Here is a 25210-nt window from a genome sequence, read left to right on the forward strand (position 1 = left end):
CATCGTTATTTTTGTGTGTTCTGTCGTCGTGTCTGTTAATATTCTGGCCTTTTTATTAGCAGGACTGGTGGTTGAGAAGTAATTAGTATTTTTTTTTTCATTTTTAAATTTGGAGTCACACTTTTACACTAAAAATTTAAAAAAATTATTCAGCAATGATTTTTTAAATAAAGAAATTATTTACCTTTTGCACGTAGTCAATCAATGTACACACACCCACACACGTCAGTTGTGTAACGAAACATAACGGTTCCGGCCTGCAGTAAGCACTCAGTGCGCGACCACATGACCAATCACAAGTCCAGCAGTGCCCACCTCCCAACAAATCCCACAAAAGGAGTCTTTCCCCCAAAGCAGCATGAGCTGAGTGAAGAGCCACCTTCACTAGTGTTTCTGAAGAAGTTGAAAATCCGTCAGAAAAAAGGTGCCAGAATGATGTTCCATGCATTCTATGGCAAAAAAAGCCCTGAATAAACTAATTCAGCTGCTTCAATTTCACCTCATATATTCCTAACTGACTTTATCTGAGGAAAAAGGAAAAGTCATTTGGATTCTCCCATACCTGGTAACGAGTTCTGAGAACCACCAAGTTGGTCGAGAAAGAGGCCACATGAAAGGAAGTGGCAAAAGAAAGGAGGCAGAGGCAGAGCTCTGAGTAAGCTGAGCTTTCAAGGCAACAGACTTCTAAGAAAATTGGAAGCCAGTTAAGAGTCACTATTGAAAGACAAAGGAAGGGAAAATATTGTTTCTTTCTCCAAGAAAGTAGGAAGGTTTTAAGAGCTGTGTCCCATGGGTAATCCCAGGGAACTGCTAATGATCTTCTTGACAAAGGCCTATGAGAAAGAGCGAAGGTACAACACCACTTTCTTTAACTTAATGTACGCACAATGCATACTTGATCTGCTGCGGTTGAATCGATGAAGGACCCACAGCCAAGAGAGAAAGAATTGCTCTCTGTAAATATACCCACAGGCTTACTTTCTACTTTGAGTGCTAGCTTAGGGGTCCAAACCAACCTAAACATGTCTCGGAGATCCTTCCAGACACCACCACCCCTTTTATCCTCATCTAGCTGACCACCTTTACCCACAGGAATTGACACCCCTTTCACCTCTGGCATGCTCAAAGGGGAAAGTACTAGACAGGGGAAGGGCTTATTTGTGGACAAATGCCCTTGTTTAATATGTGACACAATTTGTGAAACAACAATTTTAGACAGAGTAAATGCAAGCCATACCTCCCATTCCTCAGCAGTTCAGCTTCAAAGGGAATAGCAAATCTTTCTGCTCCTGATCAAATGTATCATGATTAATGAGTTAAATGATTAACCCCTTTTAAAAGCACTTTTACAAGCCCTTTCAGAAAAGGAGAAGGCAGCTTCATTACAGAAGATCTTTTTGTCTTCTGGCCAAGAAAATTTTAAGAACTGTTTTGAAAAAAGCCTGCTCTGCAAACGACAGAAGAGGAGAAATGTTGTGGGAAAGACTGCTCTGATTCTAACTGGATCCCTCAGCTCAGCAGATTTGGTTGCTTGGAGCTCAGGAATACATGGAGCAATAAGAGAGAGGAAAGGGGGGGAGCAAATTCATTTCCATAAGAAGATCTAGGCCATGAAGCCAAGCTACCACTGCAGAAGAAGGCTCCTTTCTGCCTAGGATGGCCAAAAACCTTTCAGGTAGCTTTGGAAATGTCCATAGAAGGCACCAAAATTCCAAAGGGATCTGCAAACCAGCTGAAGCCTTCCCAGCTCTCCTCCCTGCCAGCAGACATAAGACACAGAAGGATCTGGACAGACTTGAACACTGGGCGCTATCCAACAAAATGAAATTCGGTGGTCAAAAAAGTAAGGTTCTACATTTAGGCAAGAAAAACCAAATGCACAGGTACAGGTACTGAGCCAGGTGGTACCTTGCTCAGTAGCAGTAACTGTGAGAGGGATCTTGGAGTCCTAGTGGACAATCACTTAAATATGAGCCAGCAATGTGCTGCAGTGGACAAAAAAGCCAGCACAGTGCTAGGCTGCATTAACAGAGGGATAGAATCAAGATCACGTGAAATGTTAATGCCACTTTACAAGGCCTTGGTAAGGCCACACTTGGAATACTGCATCCAGTTTTGGTCACCGTGATGTAAAAAAGATGTTGGGACTCTAGAAAGAGTGCAGAGAAGAGCAACAAAGATGATTAGGGGACTGGAGGCTAAAACATATAAAGAACTGTTGCTGGAATTGGGTATGTCTAGTTTAACGAAGAGAAGGACGAGGGGGGACATGATAGCAGCCTTCCAGTATCTCAGGGGCTGCCCCAAAGAAGAGGGAGTCAAGCTATTCTCCAAAGCCCCTGAAGGCAGGAGAAGAAGCAATGGATGGAAATTAACCAAAGAGAGAAGCAACCTTGAACTAAGGAGAAATTTCCTGACAGTCGAAACAACTAATCAGTGGAACAACCTGCCTCCAGAAGTTGTGAATGCTCCAACACTGGAAGTTTTTGAGAAGAGACTGGATAGCCATTTGTCTGAAATGGTATAGGATTTCCTGCCTGAGCAGGGGGTTGGACTAGATGACCTCCAAGGTCCCTTCCAACTCTGTTGTTGTTGTTGTTGTTGTTGTTGTTGTTGTTGTTGTTGTTGTTCCCCCTGCCTCAACTTCCTTAGGAGAGATCAGAGTTAGGAGCTTTAGCCAAGCAAGTGGGGGCGGGGGGGGGAAGCAGGTAGGTCAGGGCTTGTGGATTTTCTTCTCCTGGCCAAGATGTAGGGACCCCAAGGAAGTTTTACACTGACCGCCTCCAGTATAACCTGGCAGATTGCCCCGTGGTTCAGATTCCTTAGGCGTATCTCAGATGTTGAAATTTTTGTTAGTTTTCTTTCATATTATGAACTGAGCAACAAAAAGCTTGGAAGGGTTCTGAAGCAGAGAAAAAAGAACAGATCTCTTTATAAAGAATTAAGGGTAAAGTACTTTTACTTATAAAAGTAAAGGGTCTAGAAGCAACTCTAGCCACTCTGAACTCTAACTACAAAATGAGAAACTCTAGTCCTGTGAAGGGAAGAAAAGTAGCCCAGACTTCCCTAGGGAAAAAAATGGCGAGTGTTGGTGATAGGAGATTCAGTTCTCAGGGGAACAGAACCAGCCACCTGCACATCACACATTCAGTTGAGGACAGTTGTCTCCCTGGAGCAAAAATCAAAGATGTGGCTGAGAGCCTTACTAAAATAGTCCAGAGATTATTACCCCCTTCTCCTTCTTCACGGAGACACGAATGACAAAGTACCTGAAAACAATATCAGAGAGATTAGAAGCAGCTAGGCCAGGGATAGGCAACCTTGGCTCTTTTATGACTCGTGGACTTCAACTCCCAGAATTCCTGAGCCAGCCATGCTGAGGGGAAAGGGAGAGTTTCCAAGCTGAGCCATGCTGGCTCAGGAATTCTGGGAGTTGAAGTCCATGAGTCATAAAAGAGCCAAGGTTGCCTACCCCTGAGCTAGGCAAAAAAGTTAAGGAGTTAGGCGCACAAGTGGTTTCTTAACCTGTTCTTCCAACGAAAGGTCAACATCCAAAGAAAGAACAAAGGATTTTAGAAATGAACCACTGGCTCAAGGATTGGTGCCACCAAGAGAACTTCAGATTCCTAGACCACGGTCTGCATTACCTGCAAGAAGGGCTTCTGCCAAGGGGTGGGCTGCACCTCACAAGAACCAGGAAAAATATATTCAGAAAACAACTGGCTCAACTTATCAGGAGGGCTTTAAACTAAAATTGAGGGGGGAGGACAACCAATCCTTGGGATCGTCAGGACCTAACCCCAAGACAACCAGTCAAAACAATGAGGTAGGGAGTGATGGGAAGGAAGAAAAACTCTGAAATAAAGTAGGAGATATAGGATCAGCCATACAAGACTCAGACTCACAAACACTCAAAGGGACTTCAACTACCCAGATATCAACTGGGAGACAAACTCTGCAGTGAACGGGAGATCGAACAGATTCCTGACCAACCTAGCTGACAACTCTGTCATCCAAAAGGTAGAGGAGGGAACCAGAGGAAAAGCTATACTAGACCTAATTCTTACTAATAGAGAAGAAGTGACAGAGGGGGTTGAAGCTGCTGGAACTTTAGGGGAGAGTGACCATGTCATATTGGAATTCAACATAATGCAAACACAAACAATAGAATACAATCAAACCAGTATCCTACAACTTTTAAAAAAGCTGATTTTAATAAAGTTAGAGAGAGCTTGTGAAGGATTTCATGGATGAAAATCTTAAAGGGGAAAACAAGAAGCTTGGGAAACTCTGAAAAATATGATTATAAAAGCCCAGTCCAGCTCAATACCACTGAAAATGAAAAAAACAGCATGGTTACACAAAGATCTCCCTGATAAACTGAAAGACAAAACGGTTAAGTACAAAAAATGGAAAAGAGGGAAATATAACTAAGGCAGAGTACCAACAAATAGCCCAAGCATGCAAAGATGAAATCACGAAAGCTGAGGCTCAGAAAGAAATAAGACTTGCAACAAATGTCAAAAATAATAGAAAAAAGTTTTGTCAACATATATACAAAACAAGAAAAAAGGTCAAGGAAATAATCAGTCCAGTAAAGGAAGAACATATTAAGGAAGTAATGGACAGTAGAGAGAAGGCTGAACTGCATAATTCATTGTTTGTATCAGTCTTCATGCAAAAAGATAATAGAGATCAACCTACCAAAAACATAACCATAAAAGACACACTAGGAATACAAATTAAAACAAGAAAATGGCAAGAGAACTCCTGTCCGTTCTAGATGAGTTCAGATCACTAGGACCTGACAGATTATATCTCAGAGTTCTGAAGGAGCTGGCAGATGATCTTGGAACCACCGAACCATATCTTTCAAAGATCCTGGAGCACTGGGGAACTACCAGAGGATTGGAAAAGAGCTGATCTTCAAAAAGGAGGAAAAAAAATATCCAAGAAACAACAGATCAATCAGCTTGACATCAATACCAGGGAAGACCCTGGACAAGATAATCAAACAACAGATCTGCAAACAGCCAGAAGCAAGCAAAGTTATAACCAGAAGCCAAAAAGGGTTTGTCATAAACAGATCATGCTAAACAAATCATATTTCATTGTTTGACAAAAAATTAGAGGGCCAGTGAAATGCAGTGGACATGGCATACTTGGATTTCAGTAAAACATTTGACAAAGTAGACCACAACCTACTTCTTGGTAAGCTAAAAAAATGTGGGATAGACAGTATCACCACCAGATGGATTTGTAGCTGACATATCAGTTTTAAAATGATCATGTTGCAATCTACTTTCTATGCAAAAATAGACTTATTTGAACCATAACTTAAGTCAAAACTAAAGAAGCAATTAAAATGTTTACAATGAATAAAACTCCAGAACCCAATGCTATTTCTGCAGGATATTATAAGGCTCATTAAGAAATCCTGACTAAATCTTGAATTCAAATAATTAATGAGATTCAAGTATGTGAAGAACTTCCTCCATCATGGAAAGAGGCCTTTATTTCCTTAATTTATAAAGGAAGAGATTCCCATAACACACAATCAGTAGCCCTATTTGAGGGTCATGCCAATCAACTGGAAAGGGGGATTCCTTAATTTGACATGGTGAATAGGCTGCATTTACTAAGTGAAGATTGCTCACATTTTGCTCTGGATTTATTTGTATCATAGCCAACAGCTACACAGTTAATAAACTTAAACACACACACACACACACACACACACACACACACACACACACACTCCTGAAGTACTCCTGTCTGCCTCAGCATTAATGCTCTGAGATGATCCATCCTTGTCTATGGGCTATTTTTGGAAGATCAGTGGACTTCTGTTTTGAAACAGGTTTACCTGTTTTCCAGAAGACTGTCAGAAATGGGTTGAAAAACAGTCTGGCCTAGTGGGTGGGGGAGAGAACATGTGAGCTGAGAAGAGGTTCACATAGCAAACTGAGAAAGTTCCCTGCTGCCTCCTCCTAGCCTGTCAGCTGCCCCACTGACTATGGACTATTTTTGGAGAGATGCTTGACAAAAAGCTGGTAGACAGGCTCATCAGTCATCCTCTTCCTCAGGGACATAAGCAGGCACTGCTAGGTCAGACTCTTAACCGACGTAGTCCAGCAGTTTGTTCTCATAGTGCTCAAACAAGGAAGAAAGCCCACTAATCTCCCTGCGATTCCACTCCCAGATAGTCGCATTTCATCAAGGCTAATAATCATTGATCCCGATGGTTTCCATGAATTGGCCGAACCCATCTTTCAAGCCACCTAAGAAGGGAGCTAGTACTACATTTCATAATAGTGAATTTCAAAGTTTAATTATGCATTGTGTAAAAAAAAAAAAAGGCCGTTGGCTGTCCTGACCCTTGCAGGATTCAATTTCACTGAATGGGCCTCTAGGTCTAGTATTTTGGGAAAGAGGAAAAACAGCTTCTATGTGCCATTTAATCCACATCATGCCCAATTCTGTAGATTTCAATCATATCTCCTTTCATTTGCCTCCTTTCTAGGGAAGCTGCTCCAACCCCTTCGTCATCTTAACTGCCCTCCTCTGAACCTTCTCTAGCTCTATTGTCTCCTTTTTGGGGAGCAGCTACCAGAACGGCACACAGTATTCCAGATCAGGTTACACTACTGACTCATATAAGAACATTAGGATGTTGCCATCTCTGTTTTCAGTGCCACTTCTTATTACTCCTAACATGCTGTTGGCCTTTTTTTTTTAATACAGTAGATGCTCACTGTGTCAGCACCTCCATTGATCTGTTGACCATTGCTCCAAGGTCTCTTTCCTCATCAATCATTGTCAGCTGATCCTGTTAATTTGTATGAGCACTTACAATTTGGGGTACCAATGTGCATCACTTTACCCTTCCTCACATTGAATGGCATCTGCCATTTTGATGCACATTCCCCTAATGTGCAGATATGTCTTACTGTTATTACTACTCTGAACAACTTAATGTCATTAGCAAACCTGGCTATTCCATTAGCCATGCCTGATTCCAGATCATTTATAAATGTGTTAAAAAGCACCTGTCCTGGACAGAATCCCAGGATTCCTATTCTTTAGCCAGTTCTTTATCTGCAAAAAGATCTGCTTTTATTCCCTGGCTGTTCAGCTTACTAAGAAGTCTTTGATGAGGAACTTTATCAACAGCTTTTTGAAATCTAAGAAGATGTTATCCACTGGCTTGCCCTCATCCATATGATTATTATCACTCTCAAAAAACTAATAGATGAATTTATTAGATGGACCTTTCCTACATGAAAGAAAGGTCTTCCTGTTAGATCCTGATTATCTGTGGGATCACATTCTCCCAACAATTTCTACCCATTCGCTGAGACCTGGAAAAGAGGACTCCCTCTAAATCCCATCATTTTGGGAAAATCTCTTGCAGGATTCCTGGGGTTGAAGCACTGCCCTTAGTATCAGGTTGGCCCCACCCGGCTTGCTTTTTGCAACTCCATTACGACCAGGCTATTTCAGCAAGACTTTGGGATGAAGGAATCGCTTTAATCTCTCCTGAAGTGGATGGTATTCCAGTTGTTCCTTCGAGCATGGAATACTACCGATTAAATTGTTGATACAGTGTTATTTTATTATACTGTTATGTTTCTACTGTTTTGTTTTACTCTTATTACTGTTTTAGGAGCTCAGTAAGCTGCTGCTGCATCAGGCATGACTCAAGTGGTATATAAGACTACTGAAGTAAAATAAATAGATAAAATAAATACTTAGGCTACAAAGTGAAATTGGCTAAATTCATGTCAACTTTACTCCAGCACCAGATGGCCTAAATTATTAAGTGCTTCAGAAAAGAGAAGTGCGCTAATTCGGGCAGTAGTGGGATTCATATATGTGAACCAGTTCTCTATGGATGCCGCTTCCAGAAGTCTGTTCTGGGCCTGGGCAACAAAAAATTAGCTACCAGTTCTGCTGAACTGGTGTGAACTGGCTGAATCCCACCACTGAATTCGGGACACAATCAGCAATACATTTTAAATTTAATCAACACATGGCCTCCTGTAATAGACCATGTGCATTTCCAGAGTTCCTTAGGAGTAAAGTAAATGCTAAAGACACAGAGGGGAACCGGGAAGAGAAGGTGAGTTAAGGAGACCAACTGCCTTGAAACCCCACAAGAGGAGTGTTTACAAGATGGCATTGATTAAATTAAAAGAAGTAACCAACGTTGCATCACTCCGTGTTTTTATATTAACCTCCAGGCATCGGTGAGGCAAGATGGAAACTGAGAATTGCATACAGAGGAGGAGTTTGGGAGGTGCAGCACTTCTGCAGCTGGGAAATGCGGTTGAGGCATCTCTACCAGCGCAGGCCTGAGTTGTGGCTCTGGATCTGGGAAAGCCCTGTTGTCAGAATCAGAGCCATCACAGGGCTGGAACCTGGTGGTACTCATCGCTCAGCCTGATGATAATTCACTTATTAAAAAGTAACATTCCCAGGAGTAAGGGTCGCTTAATAGGGTAGTACTGCTTGTTCAGGTGAAACTTAAAATACTCATGAGGTTAAGTTGATAGCCCACAAATAAATTCTGTTGTTGTGGTTTTTGTAAAAGCAGCACTGGGTCCAGTGGTCCGTCCCAGCAAATTTTTCCTCTATAGCTTGCTGTCTAATTAGCCTTTTTATCCACTTATATATATTTTTTTATATGTAGCACAGCCTTTTCTAAATTGGTTTAGAGATAGACAACTACTTTTAGACAATCATTTGTCCAGGAGAGTAGAAGGTCTTCTGCCTTGGGCAGGCAGTTGGACTAGAAGACTCCAAGGTCAGAATACTGATGGATTGGTTCTTTGATCTGACCTCATCCAAAGCTACTCCATATGTTCTGGTCACCACATCTCAAGAGGGGTATCAGAGAGCTTGGAGAAAAGGACAACCAAGATAATCAGGGGCTTGAACAAAGGATATAGCAATCGAGGCTGCTTATCTTAGAAAACAAGCTTAGAAAGAAATACTACTGAAATACAAAGATAGACAGGTATGCATGCTTTAGCTCTCTGTATTCTTAATTCTTATTTTGCCCAGTCTTCACCGTTCCTAACTTAAAGGCAATGTTTTTTCTCCTGATTTCTCAAGACAATGTCTCTTCCAGCTAGTTTTTGTCCCTTGGCTGGGGAATATGGACACCTGCCTTTGTAACAGGCTCAGGTTCATTTGAGTTTGATCTGATGGGATTGCTTAGATCCTGCATAAAGATATCAAAGATTCATTTCATTGTCTCATGTGATAATGAACCCAATCTAACATGCACTTGGCATAAATAATAATAATAATAATAATAATAATAATAATAATAATAATAATAATAATAATAATAATAATAATAGTAAAGTTGGAAGGGACCTTGAAGGTCATCTAGTCCAACCCCCTGCTCAGGCAGGAAACCCTATACCATTTCGGACAAATGGCTGTCCAGTCTCTTCTTAAAAACTTCCAGTGTTGGAGCATTCACCGCNAAGGCATTGTAAAGTGGTATTAACACTTCACGTGATCTTGATTCTATCCCTCTGTTAATGCAGCCTAGCACTGTGTTGGCCTTTTTGGCAGCTGCAGCACACTTCTGGCTCATATTTAGGTGATTGTCCACTAGGACTCCGAGGTCCCTCTCACAGTTACTACTATTGAGCAAGGTGCCACCTATGCTGTACTTGTGCAATTGGTTTTTCTTGCCTAAATGTAGAACCTTGCTTTTATCACCATTGAATTTCATTTTGTTAGATAGTGCCCAGTGTTCATCTTTTCTCTTGTGATTTCATACAGGAGTTTCAGCTTCATGAAATTCTGGGACACCCAAAGAACACAGCATAATTTTGGGGAACCCACCAGGCCCCAAACGTGGCAAGACCTACCTCCAAGGGTCATCCCTGCTTCGTAGCATTTCCTCAGGCGGCAGGAGGGACAGTTTTTCCTTCGGAATTTATCAATGGTGCAGTCATTTCGGCTGGCACAGAGATACTTTTGTTTACCTTAAAAAAGTCACAGTGAAATTTGTCATTAATAGATCAGAGGAACAAGCTGGAACAGTTGGGGTGGGGTGACTTTGTTGCAATTAAAAACACATAAATACATCAATGCATCAATAAATATACAAATCATATCAGATTTGAGGGGTTTTAATCAAGGAAATGGGAGTGCAATCAAGCAAAAATGACAGGGAGTGATGAATGATGTTCCTGCCCACAGTTTTTGTATGTGCACCTGAATACTGGAGAATCTACATCTATGTAATGGGTCATGCTACCTATGGGGAGAAATGTATCTGTGCCCCAAAGACGCCTCTGGCAGAGGCAGGTCAGAAGCAGGGCCAATTCCAGTTGCTGAGCAAAGGCTGGAAACGAGATGTCTGGGCTGCCACACCTCTGCTTCTGCTGGAAGAGCACGACCCATTGCCAGGTCTCAAGGAAGAAGCTCAGCAGGGCCCCACCAACTCTGTACGCAGCTGGCGGCAAATCCAACAAGCTGCGGTATAGAAGGGTGCAGGATATTCTCACACTGAAATCTAGGATAGGAAAAATCAAAATTTAGAATCACCCTTATTTGGGGGAAGACTAACTAGAATATTAACTGCCACCTTCCCGAGAAAATATATATATATAGTATAGTACCGTCCTCACTAATTTTGGTGGTATTATCTGGCTGGCTGGGTTGGTGACACAGAACATTCATAAATATCCAGGCGGCACTGGAAGCGGTGCTCAGCATGAGCACATATATTACCAGCCATTTGGTAAGGTTACATTAGCATGCCTGGTCACAGAGGCAGCCAAAAAATTATAGTCTTGACTTTTGGACACTTCCCTCTATCAAAATGATGGAGACGTTTCTTTCTCCTTTAACTCTCAGCTTAAAATGCCAGCAAGAAAAAGAACACCTGGACTAGGCTGGCCAGTACAGTTCTCTGAACATGTGATCCCCTCTCTCGCCTACCCTGACATGAGGGGTAAAATCACAAGGATGCATTCAGTCCTTTTATTAGTGCACTGATTTTCTTCACCCTCACCACTTCAGAAAAGCACAACTCTGAAACTGCCTTACTAATACACCCATCAGCATATTCCTGCTCCTAATTTGCCTCTTGAAAAATTCAAGGCAGCCTTAGGGTTTAAAAAGAATGTAGTACGAAAATGGCAGTTTTTTAAAAAAAATAATTATTATTTTAAGTTATGGAGAAATAGAAAAGAAAGTAGGCACAGAGAAACATGGACAAAAATAGAATGGCTAAGTGGAAACAAGGCAATAACAGCATTCCTATATGGGTGGAAGTTCAAACAGGATACGAGGAGGACAAAGGAGCAAATTTAGGGAGCACTAAAGAAAAGAAACCCGCAATAAATACATATTGCTTGCAAGTATTTGGAGATCATCTAGTCTAACAATCTATTTGATGTAAGGCATAATGGATCAGAAAGCATTCTCAACCAGGTACTTGTGCAGCTGTTCATTCCGTCTCTACAACAAACGAGAGGCTCTGTTTTACTACTGATGGTTTGCACTGTTAAAATGAATTTGTAGTCAAAATCTGCAATTCTGTGATTTCTGCTCAGAGATGATATTCCTGCTCCTCATCCTATACAACAGCCCTTGAAATATTTGTTGCAAGTCCTCTCAATTTTCTTTTCTTTAGGTTAAGCATACTTTTTCATCCCTTTCTCATGAGACTTAATTTTCAGATTGACTGCTGCCCTGGTTACCCTCTTGTGAGACACAATATTTGAACTCTTTCCAGATTGATCCATTGCCTTCAACAAATGTTTTAGGATTGTTTGCAAAATGGCAATGGATCATTTGCACCCCATTATCAACTCACTGATAAGTGTATCATGGCAAACCTTTGTACTTAACTGAATGAAAGATACCGGTATACTAGGTTGCGGGCATTCTACAATGATCTATTAAACGGTAACTCTCTAAATCAGTCCACTAGAACAAAATGCTATTGCTAAAGTTCTGATTGGGTCAAAGAGGCAACTCAATTCCAGTCTCTTCTGTTCCAGTTCCAAACTGATTCCTGAGTAAGCCCTCCAAGACTTTTAGATCAGCTGCAGCCTTCTTGGTTTGTGATTTTATTCAGAGCTCTTTTGGACTTTTGATCACTGATAACTGGGCTGGCTACATGCAACCATCTGACGGGTGTGTTATAAGTTTTATATAAAAAAATAGGAGACATGCACTTGGCTGGTTGCTGGTCTTGGGTCTTTTACTTTTACATTATGGCAGAAACTGATTTTGGAGCACATTGATGCTCTTCATATTTTAGAACAATTTCCACATTGCTCTGTTAGTCTGCTGCAGACAAATGGCAGCTCAAGGTTTATGGTGCAAACATGATGAGAAACAGTTGGCAATCAGTCACTTGAAAATCTCTCCAGAGGTGTTTTTTTTTTTTTTGCTATATTTCTGTACTTCCTATCACTGATTTATTTTGGATGGTAAACAAAAGAGAAATTAAATACGTTTGTTACTCAGTTACCTCTCTCTCAGGGAGATCTGTATAATACCAAGTTACTTTTGGAGAATAGCCAATGGCCTTTGTCGCCAAAGGTTTATACTGAAATTAATGTGTTGCTTTTTAACATGCCAAAAGATACTTCATTAGACAAATGGGCAGACAAAAAGAAAGGGAAAGGAGAAAAAGCTCTGGATCTCATTTGTTCCTGGACACATGGCCTCTAAAAAGTCCTCTGCTCAGTGCTCCATCCCTGGAGCCTTTTAAGAAGAGACTGGTCAGCCATTTGTCCGGAATGGTACCGGGTCTCCTGCTCAAGCAGAGGGTTGGACTAGAAGACCTCCAAGCTCCCTTCCAACTCTGTGATTCTGTATTCTATTCTGGCTGCTTCTTTGTCTCCCTTTCCTTGGATGGCGAATCTGAGCTGCTTTGAGAGCTCGCACCATTCAAGCACTGGGACATGTGCCTCTTGGTGCCCCCACCCCACCCCACCCAGGTCTTCACTTCCTCTTGGAGAGTAACAAGATTCCCTGGGAAAAAAGTGAAAGAGGCGAGACTGGCCAAAGTCCCTCTGCCGAGGAAGGAGGGAAGGAAGGGCTGCTCCAGCGAAGGGAGCAATCAGGAATGCCTAAGCAGGCAAGAAATTTGCTCGCTTTGACAAAAAGAAAAGAACAAGAGCGCACATATTCTTATATCCGCCTGTAACAAAGATGAGATAAGATGATTTAATAATTGGGAAAGAGAAGAATAAAAAAAACTGCCCAAGGCCACAAGTTCAAAGACTGAATTCATGCAGAAGTGTTGCATTAAAGAAAAGAGAGGAGGAGGAGGAGGAGTTGTGTTTCATCACAAGCTGCTCTGAAGAAACATGAAGTTGCCCAAGAGGAAACAGCATGAAGAGCCCTGCAACCTCAGGAGACGGAGGAACAAAGTCCGTGAAAATCATCAGGGAGGAAAAGAACGAGGAGAGAGCTGGTGGGAAGGATACAAAAAAGGGGGGATATCAGGGGGCTTGGAGAAAGGAAGGAGACTGCAAAGAAGAAGATGGGAAAGGAGAGAAGGCAAGAAAAGGCAGATACATCCCTTTGGCCTGAGGTGGGGATGGAGAGAGGCCAGGAGAGATAATAACAAAAATTAGATCTGAAAAGCAGGTTGGAGAAGCTTTAACTGAATGAACAGAGGAGTAAAAAGAAGCCTGAAAGGAATCAGATGGTAATTATTATTGAAGAATTTCAGGGCTTGAGAAAGGCCCGTGTATTTAAGACTACAGAGCAGCTGAACAGCTAGTCTCCTTTTCTGTGAACAGGTTGTTTTGGGTAGGTGGTGGGGCTAAAGTTTGCCTGCCTGACTTTTGTCTTGGAAGGTAGCAGCACCTGCCAGACCTGGAAAGGGATCCACAGCAGGATCGGGTTCAGTCCCTATTTGGATGACGAACCACTTGGGTAATGAAGAGCTGCCGATTGAAGACACCCCTAAAGAAGCCGGTGGAGGACCACGTCCACATCCGTTGCTCAGACATCTGCCTTTCAGTCACCAAGAGGCGAGTTTGAATTCAGCTTTCCCATCCCAAATCACCAGGTTTTTTACATTGAATTGTTCTAGGTTGCCCCTTACTAAACACAGATTTTAACTCTATTTATTGTGATGAATCAAATTCTATGCATTATTTTTGTAAGCCTCTTAAAAGTTTACATTATGAACAAAAACAAGCATGTTTTAAAGCAGGGGTTGCCAACCCCAGGCGGTCCATGGCATGCCAGCAGCATGTGACCCAAAGGCTGCCTCCGGTCCACGGAAAAAACCTCCCTCCACAGAGCCGGCCCCTAGTGCCCAAAAGGTCAGGGGCCACTGTTTTAAAGTTTTTTTTAAAAAAAAAAAGAAAGGGGAGGGTGTTAATTAGCAAGGAGGTGCAAAGTTTGTCCAACTGGGAACAGATCACCTGAGAATGTTGCTGCCAGTGGACCATGTCCTGGAAGTCCTCAAAACTGAAACTAACCTGGTCCTGAAATAGGCCTATTTCGCCAGAATACAATATTTAGTTTCCCAAATCCTCCTTTCTCCGGTTGGCAAATTCTGCATATCCTGAGTAACTAGCCAGGAAGAATGACTGAGTTAAAGGCAGATTGAAAGTGGGAAGGAAAGAAATGTGAGGAAAGGAAGTAAAATTGGGAAAAGTCTAGGAAGAAAGTTAGGGGTTCAAGAGGCTGCCCTTGAAGAATACCCTGAAACCAGTTGGGGCAAAATGCAGCAGCATGAGCATTTCTATCTGCTTCTGTTACAGCCCACATTATATCTCTGCTCTGCAAGTCGCATTGGGTACCAGTATGTTTCCAGGTCCAATTCAAATAGCTGCTGTTGACCTACATGGCATGGGATGAAATTGTTTGATGCACCACCCTTCCCCAAATTCATGGCTGCCCATCCCACCAGTTCTGACAGAGTGGGCCTGTTATAGGTTCTTTCATCTAAGGAGCTATATTGGGTGAGTCCTGGGTGGGAGGCCGTTCCCGCTGTGACCCTGTCACCCTGCCCTGTGGAATCCCTTCCCCCCTGAACTGAGGACGGCCTCATGGCTTCTAAGCTTCTGAAGGTCCCTCAAGGCCGGTTTATGCCAACAGGCCTGGGGACCCCAGTCAGTTGATATGTGGCTCCTATTACTATACTGCCTAGTATTCCTGTTTAACTTTTTTAATTTTCAATGTTTTTAATATTTGTTAATGATAATAAATGTAAAATTTATTGTTTTAGTTTTCTCGTAGGATACCCAGAGTCTCTTGCTCATGAGATGGGAGGCTCTATAAATTAGATAGACAAATAAAGTGGGTCAGGTGAGCAAATAATTAAGTGAAGGAAAAAGAGAGGCCAATAGCAGCAATGAGGGGATGCACAAAATAACAGTGCAAGCTAGAAGAAGCACAGTGGAAGTTTTCATTTGCAATAATTATTTTGAGAGACAAGACTGGAGAGATATGACTTAGCAAAAGACAAAAATTGCAGCACAGCCTTTTAATTAAGCTAGCAATTATTATTTTTAAGTAGCCCACAAATATTAGCACACTGATTCTGGTGGCATGAGAAACATTATCACCAAAACTCCCAGCAACCAGATTGCCCCAGAGCAAATTCTGTTTGGCAACTTGCTACTTTCAAGCTGGCTGGATCAGCTTCTTCACATGTATTGTAACCACTACAATCTCTTTGCTGAAATCTATTTTGGTTATTCACATCCCCAACATTCTCACATAAAGTTTCATCCAACATCCAATAACAATGATTTAGCAAACAGACCTGGAGCTTAGCTGAATGCCTGGAGGCAACCTTTTTCGCCGAGCCCTGAAGGCCCATCTATTCCGTGCGGCTGGCCTGGCGTAGTTTGATTATGTTTTAGTGGGGGTTTGGCATGGGGTATTTTTAGAGTAGGCCTGTTATTTGATTTTAGAACAGAAATTTATGTATATTTATCGTGGTTTTTATTATCGCCTGTTCACCGCCCTGAGTCCGCAAGGGAGATAGGGCGGTATATAAATTCAATAAATAAATTAAATAAATAAATCTTTGTTGGAACAACATGGAGGCTGTTTGTTTTGTTTTGTGATCACCCAGTCTGGCCTACAGCCCTGAACTTCCCCATGGTCTCTCATCCAAGTACTATGAGGCTCAAGATGACTTGACCTCTTAGGCCAGGCATCTGCTGAGAAGAGAAACCCAAAAAATGGGGTTGTTTTAATGTTACATCCAAATTTTGCTTTGGCATACTTGAATCCTTTGTCCTTTGCGTCTTTAGCTCTTTCCTCCACTTTCTGTTTGATAATGGACAAGTTTTCCTGAATTAACCTCATAACAAATGAGTGCTTTGAAGCTTTCTCCAACAATTTCTGGGAAAAGCTCCAGTATTTTTTCACACACCCCCTGCAAGAATCTTCCTTGCCAGAATCCTGCTAAACTCCTTTTGTGCACAGAAGGAATCGGCATCAGGATGAGATGGTTGAAGAAAGCAGCAACTATAAAAAATTCTTTCTTGAAAAATTAAAATGAACTGACCAAGATATTGTCCAAACATGCATTTGTGTTTTATTGTATTTTGTATGGTCACTACCTTTAAAGTCCTAGATGGCCTTCCTGGGCAGAAACAATTCCCATGACAAGGAGATTGTATTTCCTGGCCACTCCTGAATCAATAAATTGTGCTGATAGGTAGAAACTGTGGGGCCTGGGCCCAAAAATGCCTGAGTACATTTAGGCCTTAAAACAATTTACACAAACATAGACCCAATTTAATAAATTTAACCCCTTCATTTAATTGGTTCAACTTTTTCATCCTCTCCAATAAACCACACATTAAAAGGCACCTCTTTGACAAACTAACTCAATCATGGGCTGTGTATGACTTGCTTTTGATTTGCTATCATGAACTAATATAGATTTCAATCAATCAATTAGAATAGAGCTGGGAGGGACCTTGGAGGTCTTCTACTCCAACCCCCTGCTCAAGTAGGAGACCCTATCAGACAAGTGACTGTACAGAATCTTCTTAAAGTACCCAAAACTTTTGAAGGCAAGCCGTTCCACTGGTTAATTGTCCTCACTTTTAAAAAGTTTCTCCTTAATTCCAGGTTGCTTCTCTCCTTGATTACTTTCCAAACATTGTTTCTTGTCCTGCCCTCTGGTGCTTTGAAAAAAAATTGACCCCCTCCTCTTTGTGGCAACTTCTCAAATACTGGAATACTGCTATCATGTCCCTCCTAGTCCTTCTTTTCTCTAAACTGGCCAAACCCAAATCCTGCAACCGTTCTTCATATGTTTTTGTCTCCAGGCCTTTAATCATCTTAGTTTGCACTTTTTACAAAGTCTTAACTTTTTTTTTTTTGCAATGTGGTGACCAAAACTGGATGCAGTATTCCAGGTGTGGCCTTACTAAGGCATTATAAAGCAGTACTAATATTTCACGTAATTTTGATTTTTTGCCTCTGTTTACACAACCCAGGATTGTATTAGCTTTTTTGGCTGCTGGCCCACACTACTGGCTCATATTTAAGTGATTGTCCACTAGGACTCCAAGGTCCCTCTCACAGTTACTGTTTTTGAGCCAGGTTTTGACTAATCTGTACTTGCACCTTTGGTTTTTCTTGCCTAGGTGTAAAACTGCTTTTCTCCACATTAAATTTCATGTTGTTGAATAGGGCCAATTGTTCAAGTCTGTCAAGATCTTTTTGGATCCTGTGCTTGTCTTCTGGGGTGTTGGCTATTCCTGTCAGCTTAGTGTCAACCTGCACATTTGATAAGTTCCCCTTCTATTCCCTCATCTAAATCATTTATGAAGATATTGAAGAGTCCTGGACCTAAGACGGAGCCTTGTGGTATCCCACTTACTTCCCTCCATGTGGATGTAGTACCATTGAGGACTACTTGCTGAGTACGGTTTGTCAGCCAATGAAATAAGATTGGTTTGGCATTGTTGAGTCCTCGGTCAGACGGCAAAAGAGAGGCAGGCATTCTGTCTGTAATGGAACCTTTTATTCTCTTCGTTCTCCTTTGACACAACGCTGAGGCTCGCAGGCCTCTCTCAACTCTCTTAACAACGAACTAACAAAAACCCGGGTAAAAATGAAACATCAGAACGGCGTGCTTGGCTCCTTGCGCATGTGCGCAGGCTGGCACCGGTTTGTCTGGTCCCGGGCAGCTTACAGCAGCCCGTTACCATGACAACGTCCGAGCCTGCTGCTGCAGGCTCAGGACACAACACCCCTTCACCCCCGGATGAAACTGGTCCAACATGCATGCACATATATGTATACGTGTCCGCGACCTCTGATGGAACGTAGTGCCTTAGACATTCACATATATATACATATGTGAATTTCCTAGACATGGCCTGAGGCACCTTAATGGTACCATGCTATCATTTTGAAATAATTCGCCAACACCCCCACATTACTAGCAGGTTGACAACAACCTTACAAACTCCTCCAGGTACTGTGGAGGTCGTTTGTTACGTTGCGACCTCCTTAGGCCCGGGGAACACCCCAGACTCCCTTGCATACTTGACGTAGTGGGGCTGGCCCCTCTTTGATGCCCTGGTGGTCCTGGTGACCTGGCTCCTGTTGCCTGGTCTGCTCGCTTGCCCACCGGGCTATACAGACCAGGACTTTGCTCCCTCCCGCATCAGGGTGATCTGTACACTGCCATACTATCAGGGCCCTCAGAACGCTGTTCCCCAATTATCGGGACTGTGAAATTCTCCAGGTCCACAATGGACCAATCTTGGACGCGCATTTGTTCACTCCCAAGCCCTGTAACCGAGTTGTCTGTAGCTTCTGCAGTACCCCAATAACCAACCACCCCTTGGTCTGTGCTAGATGAACCAGAGTCATGATTCGCCTCTCCGGCTACTTCCCCTTGTACAGACTTCCTTCTGGGAGCAATTGCAGCATTTGGCCAGTTCCTTTGATTACGTGCCAGCTCTCTTGTAAAATTTGAGTTATGGGGACGCTCCCTGTTAATCTCCCTGTCTGGAGTACTGTGTTGGTTTTGTGGACTGTTGGGATACCCCCTGGGTGACTCCCTGGCTGGAGTATGTAGTGATTGTTGTGCTAGTTCTTGTTCCCCTGAATCCCTGTTGGGCACACTTGCGGAATCCTGAGACAGACCTTCCCTTGGCCTCTCCTGGTCCCCCTCCCCCCCAGAGAAAACCCTGGCGTAAGAGAGGACGAGTCCAGTCTTTTCCGCAGCTGGTCAATGTGCTGCCAAAGAACGCGGCCATCCTCCACGGAAACCTCATAAGACAGAGGCCCAGTAACCTTGCAGACCACGGCAGGAATCCAGGGATGACCAGGACCATAATTCCGGGTCCAAACCGGAGCGCCCACTGTCGAACACCGAGGCGCCCTTGGCTGGGACGCCAAGGGTGCCAACCTATCAGGATGCAACCTGTCCAGTTTAGTGGTCAGTCTGCAACCCCAGCGGAGGTCTGCTGGGCTTTTTCCAGTTGAAACTGACGGTGTGGTGCGGTGCGCAAGAAGAAAGTCAGCCAACCTGTGGTGCCAATCCCCGTAAGTCAGTTTCTTAAGGGCGTCCTTGGTGATGCGCACCATCCGTTCAGCCATGCCGTTGGTGGAAGGGTGGAAGGGTGCTGATGTCGCATGCTGGATCATGTTGGCTTGAAGGAAAGCCTGGAACTCCGACGACGTGAACTGCGGGCCATTATCTGAAACTAAAACATCTGGCAGGCCGTGAGCTGCAAAAATGCCTCGCAACACCTGGATGGTCCTGGCAGTAGTAGTGGACGAGACAGGCACATCTTCCAGCCACTTTGAATGACTATCCACAAGCACCAAGAAGAATTGCCCCTGAAAAGGCCCAGCATAGTCCACGTGGACACGTGACCATGGCATAAGTGTTTCCTCCCACCTGTGTACTGGGGCCTGCGGCATCTCTGGCCGTGAACGCTGGCAAAGATGACATCCATGCACATGGGCCTCTATATCCCTGTCTAGCCCTGGCCACCACAGATGGTTGCGTGCAAGCACCTTCATCCTGACCATGCCAGGATGGCCCTCATGGAGGGAAGTCAAGATTCTAGACCTCAATGAGGTAGGAATAACCACCCTGCTGCCCCACAGGAAGCAACTCTTAAAGGTGGATAACTCATGCCTCTTAAGCCAAAAACTCTGGAACTCAGGACCAGGGCTTCTGTCAGGCCATCCAGACAGAATCCAGGAGAGCACACGAGTAAGTGTGACATCAGAGGCAGTTTCAGCAGCCACATCCCTTGCATTAAGGGGAGATTCAGGCAACTCCTGAATGGAGAGAAGATTGATGGCAGGAGCGGGGTCTGCTTCTACTGTTGGCAGAGGTAGTCTGCTTAGGCCGTCTGCATGACCCATCTCCTTACCAGGTTTGTGAATTAAGGAGTAGTCATAAGCAGACAAAAAAATAGACCACCTCAGCATTCTAGGGGAAATAATATGGGGAGTTTGTTTACTGGTGGTAAACAACCCCAACAGTGGTTTATGGTCAGTGAAGACCGTAAAATGCCTGCCATATAAAAAATCATGGAATTTTTTAACCCCTGCTACTATGGTCAATGCTTCTCTGTCTATTTGAGCATAATTGCGCTCAGCAGAAGACAGAGTCCTGGAGTAATAAGCAACAGGAACCTGAGTTCCATCAGCTTTCAGGTGGCTGAGTACAGCTCCCACCCCATAAGGGGAAGCATCACAGGCGATGCATACAGGCAATTTCTCATTAAAATGAGCAAGCACATCATGAGATGTAAGCAAGGCCTTGACCTCATTGAAACTCCGTTCGTGGACCTTGGTCCACTGCCAGACTGCCTGCTTGTCTAGAAGCCTATGTAGAGGCTCAGCCACAGCAGCCTTGTGAGGTAGAAAAACATTGTAAAAATTAAGAAGGCCTAAAAAGGCCTGCAGTTCACTCTTTGACTTAGGCCGAGGAGCCTGCTGTATGGCTTTTAACTTTGACTCAGCGGGGTGAATGCCTTGGGCATCTATTCTGAATCCCAAAAAATCTGTAGAAACAACCCCTATTTTGCACTTGTTTTTCTTGAGTTTTAAACCTGCTCTTCTGAAACGCCGCAGCACAACCCTCAATCTTTCTGCTAAGTTCTGCATGGATTCTCCAGCAATGAGAACATCATCGAAATAAGGGCAGACCCCAGGAATGCCCCTCAGTGTGCTTTCCATGATGCTTTGGAATATGCCTGGTGCAACATTTACCCCAAATTGCAGTCTCTTGACCTTGAATGCACCTCTGTGCGTTACAATGGTCTGTGCCTCAGGAGCTGCTTCAACAGGTAACTGTTGATACGCCTGAGCCAAGTCAAGCTTTGCAAAAACCTGCCCTCCCTTAAGTGAAGCCAGAATGTGACTGACTACGGGGACGGGGTATGCGTGCTGTTGTAATGCCTTGTTAATAGTGCACTTATAATCAGCACATATACAAATGTCCCCATTAGCCTTGAGAGGCATAACTATGGGGGTTTCCCATGGACTTGAATCCACAGGCTCTAAAATGCCGTTGGATCAATTTATCCAACTCAGCATCAATTTTTCCTTTTAGAGCAAAGGGCACTCTTCTAGCCTTTACCCTAATGGGTGTGATGTTGAGGTCAACTCGCAAGGAAACTGGGGGCCCTTTGTAGGATCCAAGCTGTGAACTAAACACATCTGCAAACTCCTCGCAGACTCCTGCTAGGCTTAATGTTTGCAAGCTGTGCAAGCCAGTGATTTGAATTCCCAAGGCCTCAAACCAATCGAGTCCTATAAGACTCGTTCTGTCACCCCCAACAACCAACACATCCAGGGGACCCTCAAAACTCTTGTATTTCACCGTAAGGGTGGCCTCCCCCTTTACACACACCTTAGAGTTTTGGAAGTCTGTCAAAATTATATTGGAAGGCCTCAGTTTAGCCTGAAACCCACTGCTATTGCAGATCTTCTTGAATGTATGAAGAGAAATGATTGAAAGAGCGGACCCAGTATCCAGCTCCATGACTAAAGGAATTCCTTGCAGTCTCACCTTAAGAGACAACTTCTTTTTGAGAGGTTTGTATGTGCCTGTTCTATAGACACTTCTGCGTGACGCGCAGAATCCCACCCTGTTTTGGCTAGGGACCTTGGTACCTTTCAGGTGCAATTCTTCTCGATGTTGTACCTGCTTTTGTCCAAGGCTTGTTTTTCTTTTTCAGTGGTATTGTGATGAAATCGGCTTTTATGACCATATTTTTCAGTTTCCCATGCTTCTTGTTTTCCCCTTTAGAATTTTTAACCATAGATTTTTTTCTTAGGCTCTCTCTGAGTTTGTTAAAATCAGCTCTTTTAAAGTTTAAGACACTGGTTGGATTATATTCTATTAAATTCAATATGACATGGTCACTCTCACCCAAAGTTCCAGCAACTTCAACTCCCTCTATCACTTCTATCACTTCCAGTATCTGAGGGGCTGCCACAAGGCAGAGAGGGTCAGGTTGTTCACCAGAGCACCAGAGGGAAGCACGAGAAACAATGTTTGGAATCTGGTCAAGGAGAGAAGCAACCTAGAATTAAGGAGAAACTTCCTGACAGCGAGGACAATCAACCAGTGGAACAGCTTACCCCCAGAAATCGTGGGCGCTCCATCACTGGAAATTTTTAAGAAGACACTAGACATTCACCTGTCTGAGATGTATAGGTTCTCCTGCTTGAGCAGGTGGCTGGACTAGAAGACCTCCAAGGTCCCTTCCAGCTTCTATTCTATTCTATTCTATTCTATTCTATTCTATTCTATTCTATTCTATTCTATTCTATTCTATTCTATTCTATTCCTATTCCTATTTCTATTTCTATTTCTATTTCTACTTCTACTTCTACTTCTATTTCTATTAGTAAGAATTAGGTCTAGTATAGCTTTTCCTCTAGTTCCCTCCTCTACTTTTTGGATGACAAAGTTGGTTGGTTAGGAATTTGTTTGATCTCCCACTTGCTGCAGAGTTTGTCTGCCAGTTCATATCAGGGTAGTTAAAGTCTCCCATTACTACTGTGGTATGTTTCCTACATACATTTGTTAGCTGTTTAGCAAAAAGTTCATCTATTTCTTCTGCTTGGTTGGGTGACCTGTAGTATTCGCCTATAGCAATGTCATTCCTTTTTCCTTTTATATTGACCCAAATGCTTTCTAGGAGGTTTTCATCTTTGGTTTTGTGGATTTCTGTAAAGATGTAGTGATCTTTTATATATAATGCAACTCCACCTCCTCTTTTGTTAGGTCTGTTTCTTTTGAATAGTTTATATCCTTCCATCAATACATTCTGGTCATGAGTTTCATCCCACCAAGTTTCAGCAATGGCAACTATGTCATATCTGCCTTTGTGTACTAATACTTCAAGTTGACTCTGTTTGTTCACTAAACTTTGAGCATTAGTGTAGAAGCATTTGGGTCCTTTATAGGTCTTGGGTATGTTTCTTATTATCTCCTACTTTGTATCTGGGTTTTCTATCCTTTCCATCACTCTCTAGTTTACTCTTTTTCCCCCTTTTTCCCTTCTTCTTTCTCTTTACTCCCTACTTCCTTAAATGATCGGTTATCTAGTGGTTTTTGCTTGGAATTAGGTTCTAAAAGTCATGAAGATTGCCTCCCTCAATTTTAGTTTAAAGCCCTTCTGATAAGATGAGCCAGTCGTTTTCCGAATATATTCTTTCCAGTTCTTGTGAGGTTTATTCCATCCCTTGCCAGATGGTTGGTGGCCCCGGAGCCACATGGCTGTCTCCTTTAACAGCCTGCTGTTTACCTCTGCTAAGCCCAGAGCCTCATGCATCAAGCTACAATGGGAACAACTCTGCTTTCCAAGTTCACATCCCAGCTTTTCAGGAGAAGCCACTGCAAATAGTTGCAAGCAGCTGTCTCCTAGGCAACAATTGAGTCCAGAGTAAAAGTCCCCCCTCCACGACCCTCTAGGCATTACACATCTTTGCTCTTTGTTTGACATGATAGACCCTCCTTAGCAAAATCACATCCACAACCTGCAATCAAAGCCTTGAATAAAAGTCATTATACTATTTTTTCTCATATAATGCTCTCCCTTTCTCAGGATGCCTGGCATGACGCTGGGACACAGGGCTGAAAAACAACCACATTTTTAAAAAAATACAAAACAACCCCACAACCTTGTAATTTACCTTATTAGAACTTGTGATAATGCAAGACCCTTTGCTTCTGAGAAAAAAAAAAAGCATAAAGAGCCTTAAGTGCCCTAATGTGAAATTTCGCCAAGTTCTTTTAACACAACCAGCTCTCAGCAGCACTTCTCTTACCCTTCATCCCGTGAGTCCGCCCATTCCCACTGCCCGCTGTAAAGCTGCTTTTCTGGATTAGATTGTAGAAAAGAAAGGGAAGAAAAGCAAAAGCCATGTGAAAACTCTGAATTTCCTCACCGGATGCACGAAAGAATGCACGAAAAGGCTTAGAAGCACGTGCCAAATGATTTGGTATTATGTTGCAGGTGCTCTGCGTAGGTGTTGGACTAGTAACTCATCATCCTCTTTCTAATGAAAATCAAAACTATATTCCACCACATTAAAGGATATCATCTTTACTGTTATCTTGACCCTATACCATTTCAGACAAATGGCTGTTCAATCTGTTCTTAAAAACTTCCAGTGATGGAGCACCCACAACTTCTGGTGGCAAGCTGTTCCATTGGTTAACTGTTCTCACTGTCGGGAGATTTCTTCTTAGTTCCAGGTTGGATCTCTCTTTGATGATCTTCCATCCATTACTTCTTGCCTTGCCTTCAGGTGCCTTGGAGAATAGACTGAGCCCCTCTTCTCTGTGACATACGCTCAAATAGTGCTCCTGAGTTCTTTGGGTCAAATGGACATAAGGCATCTGTGCAGGCTAAAACATATAAGGAACGGTTGCTGGAATTGGGTATGTCTAGTTTAACAAAGAGAAGGACGAGGAGGGACATGATAGCAGTTCCAATATCTCAGGGGCTGCCACAAAGAAGAGGGAGTCAAGCTATTTTCCAGAGCGCCTGAAGGCAGGACAAGGAGCAACGGGTGGAAGCTAACCAAAGAGAGAAGCAACCTAGAACTAAGGAGAAACTTCCTGACAGTTAGAACAATTAACCAGTGGAACAACCTGCCTCCAGAAGTGGTGAATGCACCAACACTGGAAGTTTTTAAGAAGAAACTGGACAGCCATTTGTCCAAAATGGTATAGGGTTTC

General features: G+C 43.0%; 1 protein-coding gene across 3 annotated transcripts in view; it reads right to left on the reverse strand.

The window, feature by feature from the left end:
- The window catches only part of AR (androgen receptor), a 181650-nt gene that overhangs the window by 51750 nt on the left and 104690 nt on the right, over window positions 1-25210 (reverse strand). For all 3 annotated transcript variants that reach the window (XM_029283479.1, XM_015812712.1, XM_015812711.1), the window contains one exon: window positions 9891-10007. In XM_029283479.1, coding sequence (XP_029139312.1) covers window positions 9891-10007 — 117 coding nt within the window. The remainder of the gene's footprint in view (window positions 1-9890; window positions 10008-25210) is intronic.

Source organism: Protobothrops mucrosquamatus, unplaced genomic scaffold (genome assembly GCF_001527695.2).
Source record: "Protobothrops mucrosquamatus isolate PMUCROS unplaced genomic scaffold, P.Mucros_1.0 scaffold108, whole genome shotgun sequence".
Taxonomy (NCBI): domain Eukaryota; kingdom Metazoa; phylum Chordata; class Lepidosauria; order Squamata; family Viperidae; genus Protobothrops; species Protobothrops mucrosquamatus.